We start from the raw sequence: 6,000 nt of genomic DNA, 5'->3' as shown, positions 1-6,000 counted from the left end.
TAATTGAATTAATTGATTTTAATCCTTTTAAAAAAAAATAAAAAAACAAACAAACAGAAATCTTCTAATTACAGCTTCTTAAATGTGAATATTTTTGAGTTTCTTATCCCATTTTTTCATTTCCTGATTGATCATTAAATTGATCAATAATTACATTCAATACTCACTGGTTTTAGTCATTTTTTTAAAGAAAAGAAATTCTCTTGAATGTGCTTTTTGAATGTGAATATTTTCTAGTTTCTTCTCTCCTTTAATTTATTTGAGTTGTGGACAAAACAAGACATTTTAGGCACGTCATCTTAGGCTTTTGGGAAACAATAATCCACATCTTTCACCATTTTCTGACAAAAACTAATCAATTGATTGGGAAAATAATCAACAGATTAATGGACAATGAGAATAATCGTTAGCTGCAGCTCTAAAATAAATACAACACAACATAAAAAGGCTGTTTTCATATAAAGATTTTTATCTGTTGCACATATACAAACAAATGACTGATGAAAAATCCTGCAGGCCTTTGACAAAAACACTTTCTCACATTCACAAAATGTACAAATCAAAGTTTTTTTTCACCGTAGGAAGTATTTCAGGAGTTCATAATGGGCCTGGCGTACACGCCGCGGTAGTAGTTGTTGTCGCTGTGAGCGGGATCCAGGGCGCTCTTGGCCGCCACCAGCGCCCCGGACACGGGGCAGCCGTAGCCTCCGTACTGCACCGCCGGCTCCGACATGAGGTTGTTGATGGAGAACGGGTGGTTGAAGGAGTAGTGGGGGTGTTGGTGGTACGGGTCCGGCTTCAGGTGCGCGGCAGCCTCGTGCAGCAGCAGCGGGTGGTGGTGGTGGTGGTGGGAGAACAGGTGCTGGGTGTGAGCGAGCGGCGAGGGCACGCGCACGGGGCTGGAGGGCAACAGTTCACCCCGGGGCGGTTTGAAATCCACCCCGGCCGCCTTCGCATCTGAGGACGGAGGAGAGGAGGCGGAGGAGGAGTGGGGGGAGTCGGAGCCGGCACTGCTGGTCGCGACCGAGGCGACTTCCGAGCCCGGCTTCCCCGCCGCCTCCTTGTCGCCCGACCCGGGCGTTTTCCTGAAGCGCTTCTGCCTCCGCAGGTAGCAGCCGTTCTCAAACATGTTCCCCGAGTCCGGGTGGAGCGCCCAGAAGGAGCCCTTCCCCGGTTTGTCCGGCAAGCGGGGCACCTTGATGAAGCAGTCGTTGAAGGAGAGCGAGTGTCGGATGGAGTTCTGCCACCGCTGCTGGTTCTGCCGGTAGAACGGGAACAGGTCCGTGATCCACTGGTAGATCTCGTTCAGCGTGAGCATCTTGCTGCCTGACTGCTGGATCGCCATGGTGATCAGGGAGATGTAGGAGTACGGCGGCTTGGCGTGCGTGTAACTCCGCCGGTACGGTTTGGGCTCCCTGGATCGGATGCCGCAGGCCTGGCCGTACACCGGGCTCATCACCGCCATGTTCCCGTACGGCGGCGGGCTGATGGAGCTCATGCTCTGCGGCAGCGCGGCGCCCAGCCCGGGATCCCGGCCCCGGGGCTCTGCGACGCCCCGGCGTGCATCATTGAGTGGTTGACCCCGACCGGGTTCACGTAGTGCGCGTTCATGTGGCCGACGCCCGCCATGCCGGGTGGCGCGTTCATGTAGCTGCTCATCGAGTTCATGGACTGACCCGAATTCATGTTTCCTGCTGCGGTGTAACACTGAAACACACAGAGAGAAACAACTTATTAACATGTCAATTAACGTGTATTAACAAGCTCATAATGAGTTTATGAAGCAGGCATTAAATAAGAAAACAGGGTCACAAATCAGTTAGGCTGCATGAATTAGGCTGCACCTTAACTCAGACAAACAAACCAACAAAACATCCTCATGACAGTAACTGTTATTTTTTATTAATTATTGAATTAATTGTTCAGTCTGAAAATGTTTTTATAATGGTATCAGATGTTTGTCCAGAACAGTTCAAACCCAATCCACCAAAAGCAGCAAATCCGTGTCATTTTAGGAGCTGGAGCTGTCGGTAATGTTTGGTATTTATGTTCTAAAACAGTATGAAAATAGTAGCCTAGCATCGCGATCGACTAATCAGTTAATCATTGCAGCTCTGCCATGTTCCACAAGCTTTTGCATAGCCTGAGCTTTTTATTTCGCCTTATCTTGTATTTGTGCTGCTCTTATTTATTTATAAATATAACATGTTTTTTTTACATGATGGCAAATTTGGACTCTTTCATTATCTAAGGATCAGCCTGATCATCACCACGAGCAACAAGCAGTAACAGGCAGTAACAGTACGCAGTAACAGGCAGTAACAGGCAGTAACAGGCAGTAACAGGCAGTAACAGGCAGTAACAGGCAGTAACAGGCAGTAACAGGCAGTAACTGGCGTAATGCAGTACATACAGGCAGTAACAGGCATACAGCAGTAACAGGCAGTAACAGGCAGTAACAGGCAGTAACTAGCAGTAACTAGCAGTAACTAGCAGTAAATGCAGTAACAGGCAGTAATAGGCAGTAAACAAGCAGTAACTAGCAGTAACAGGCAGTAACAGGCAGTAACAAGCCCATTCCGACAATAAACGGAGAACCCTAACTCTACACCCTAGTTCCTGCTTTAGTTTCCAAGGCTTCCTAGCAGAGCCCTTTACCTCCAACACCTGCTGTCACCAGCCAGCCCATTTTCTTTTATGCAATTATAAAGTTGTACACCAAACCACCACACACAACCCCTATGCGCACACACACACACACACACACACACACACACAACACCCTCTTTTTTTCTTATCCATCACGTTATCCTTATATGTATGATATTTGTTTCTATGTTTTGATGGATTTATTTTACATTAATGTTAAATATGCTTTTAATAGTTTAAGTATGCACCATCCACCAAGATATTCTCTCTCTCTCCTCTCTCTCTCTCTCTCTCCTCTCTCTCTCTCTCTCTCTCTCTCTCTCCTCTCTCCTCTCTCTCCTCTCTCTCTCTCTCCTCTCTCTCTCTCTCCTCTCTCTCTCTCTCTCTCTCTCTCTCTCCTCTCTTCTCTCTCTCTCCTCTCTCTCTCTCCTCTCCTCTCTCTCTCTCTCCTCTCTCTCTCCTCTCTCTTCTCTCTGCTACAGACGTTGACAAAACTCGACGGTTTTAAACGGGGAAATAACGCATAAAAATGTTAAATGAAAACTTCCCTTAAAAGAAACAACAGATTTGGTTTTTGTTTAGAGTTCATCTTCACGTTTTTAACGGCATCATTTCTCTTTTGCTGCAAATAAAAAATAATCATATCGAAAATGCGCTTAACGGAACCTTTAATTTAAGTCTTCCAAATGTAAAGAAGTGAGATTTCCCTTTACTGTATTTAGTGTACGGATATATGTTTCAACATGATTCCCTGTCAACCCGCACTGACAATAAAAGAAGTATCTATAGAAAATACAATGAAGGATGAACGTGCACAAAAGGTTAAATGAAAACGTGTATTAAAAAAACTATTTGGATTTTTGTTTAGAGTTCATCCTGCACATTTTCAACAGCATCGTTTTCTCTTTCGGCTGCAATGAAAGATTCTTAATTCACTGAACAATATAAGTTACAGGCTACAAAAGAAAATGGGCCTACGGAATGGAAAACAAGAGATTTCTCTGTTATTTATCACGGAACAAACCCCGTTCCCTGTTAACCATGCACTGAGATTAGAAGAATTATCTTAAGAATAATTTTCCTTTTGCTTTTTTTAAAGCGGGGGAAATAACGCACGGAAGGTTAAATGTAAACTTCCATTAAAAAAAAAAAAAAAAAAAAAAGTTGTATTTTTGTGCGTGTTCTTTTCACAGCATTATTTCTCTTTTTTTGCTCCAAAAATCACATACAGAAAAAAGTAAAATGCACTTAACGGAACTCTAATCTTTAAATGCCCTGCAATAAAACAAAGATAAGGAATTAAACGATATGTAGAAACTACAAGCTACAAGACAAATATACTGACAACGAGTGGTCTTTTTAATTGCAAAATATAGACACAAAGATATATCCCTGTACAACGCGAGGGGTGTAAATAAATAGCACGCCACTGTAATGACAGTTCGCGTGCTATCTCGACGCATTTACATCGTTTTGCTTTCATGTAGACTATTTGTGTGGGAAAATGCCGGTTAAATGTAGGACATGAATGAATTAGGCCTATATAGGCCTTCCTATTTTAGTTTTTGTTTTATATATTTTTTTTTGTGATCATGTTTCTACGTCTATTTAGCCCAAAACATAACAAAACCGTCAATAAAGCACCGACAGTATATCCCATAATACACAGAGACCAGCTGGAGTGTAGAAAACAAAGAACAAACAAAACAAAAACACAGTGCTCATTTGTTAAAGATGCTAAGAACACGAGCTACGATAATATCCAATCATCTTCTTGTTTATTTTTTATTTTTTAATATCTTTTTTCTTTTTTTAAATCTGATTTTATGAGTTTTAATTTGTCTCAACTTATTTCTTTTTAATATATATTTAATGTATATGTATGTATGTGTATGTGTGTGTGTGTGTGTGGGGGGGGGGTATGCTTGTATAGGCCTGCATATGTTTTTGGACTTCGGTGCAAAACTAGGTTAGGCTAGCTATAAATGAACTGAACCTAATATAAAACACATTTACACAAGGAAGATATCATTTTTCTTGTGTATGTTTATGTATTTCTAATATTGAAAGACCGTTCATATTCTCTCGGGACTGATATGAAATCAGAGGGGTTGAGCTCAGATTAAAGCCGGAGTAAAGTGCACTGACCTCGGTCTCTGCGTAGTAGCTGCTGCCGCTCCAGTCTGGGTGTTCGTGTCCCTCCATTTTAACGGCGCTCAGCATCATGCACGCTCCAACTTTTATTCATCCAAACAGCTTCAGACGAGGCGAAACTTGTCCTCCGCGGGCCGCCGGTAACCGTCCGGTGTGTCCTGGCGGTCTAGAGCCGGGACTGGCTCATCGTCGAGCAGCGGGCTGTCTGTGTGCGACCGGGCGGGTTTCTGCCTCACGGAGTCGCTGGCATTACGGCCGTTGATCTTTCAGGGACTCTGGCACTGCGCTCGCGCTGCTGCCGAGCAGTCCAATCAGCTGCCGGAGCGGCGTCCAATCAGCTGCCGGAGCGGCGTCCAATCAGCTGCCGGAGCGGCGTCCAATCAGCTGCCTCCCCTCCTCCCCTCTCCGAGCTCCCGTTCTGATTTGAATGCCAGCACCTCTTCAGTTGTTTTCATAGACTGTATATTAATCATAGACCGTATATATAATCAATATATATATATACGGTCTATGGTTGTTTTACATGAAACTTGTTCTGAACACTAATATGATTATGATGATTTTGTGAGTAAAGGTATGTCATTTTGGGGTGATTTTTAAGTAAGCCATTTCCGGTTTCATCGTGCACCCACACATTTTAGCCTATTTTATATTTCTTCAGTGTGATTTGTATTCAGGTGTGTGAAGCCCCGCCCCCGCGGCCTCTCAGGACGGTGACAGTAAATTTGGTCGCGTTGCCTGTCCAATGTGACGTCACTCAGGTAACTTCACATAGCCTACACTTTGATTTATAATGTAAACTGTTTATTTATCCCCAGTGGGGAAATTACAATTGTTTGTTAGTGATCACTACACACAGGCCTGAAATAGGACTGCCAGTGCTGGACCAGCAAATCTGAGCGGTACAGTGCCTTGCACCTGGGCACCTGGCAGTGCCCAGGTGCTACTAATCCACACTCCGTACTTTGGTCCGTACGGGGACTTGAACCAGCGACCCTACAGACTGAGCTACTGCCACCTGAACCATCTGAAGTGACTCAGTCATTTTACACCAGTGCTGTGGGCCTACGTCAGTATAATTTTGAGGTTCTTTCCAGGCTACTCGTTTTTTCTATTATTGTTTTTTATTTATCTCAAACATCATCATCAACATAGGCTGCAGTAAAAGAAGAAGAGAAAAACTAAATCAGATAAAAA

The 6,000-nt window shown here is 43.7% G+C and overlaps 1 protein-coding gene across 1 annotated transcript; it reads right to left on the bottom strand.

Moving 5' to 3' along the window:
* Window positions 1–449: 449 nt before the first annotated feature.
* LOC116706798 (hepatocyte nuclear factor 3-beta-like) lies at window positions 450–5,085 on the bottom strand. The gene is given in 3 exon segments (XM_032543821.1): window positions 450–1,527; window positions 1,530–1,707; window positions 4,798–5,085. Coding segments are annotated over 3 exon segments (1,194 nt in total). The 5' UTR covers window positions 4,876–5,085; the 3' UTR covers window positions 450–589.
* Window positions 5,086–6,000: the final 915 nt, after the last annotated feature.

This window comes from Etheostoma spectabile, chromosome 18 (genome assembly GCF_008692095.1).
Source record: "Etheostoma spectabile isolate EspeVRDwgs_2016 chromosome 18, UIUC_Espe_1.0, whole genome shotgun sequence".
In the NCBI taxonomy this organism is placed as follows: domain Eukaryota; kingdom Metazoa; phylum Chordata; class Actinopteri; order Perciformes; family Percidae; genus Etheostoma; species Etheostoma spectabile.
The sequence above is the reverse complement of the archived record's forward strand: the minus strand, read 5'-3'. Positions and strand labels throughout refer to the sequence as shown.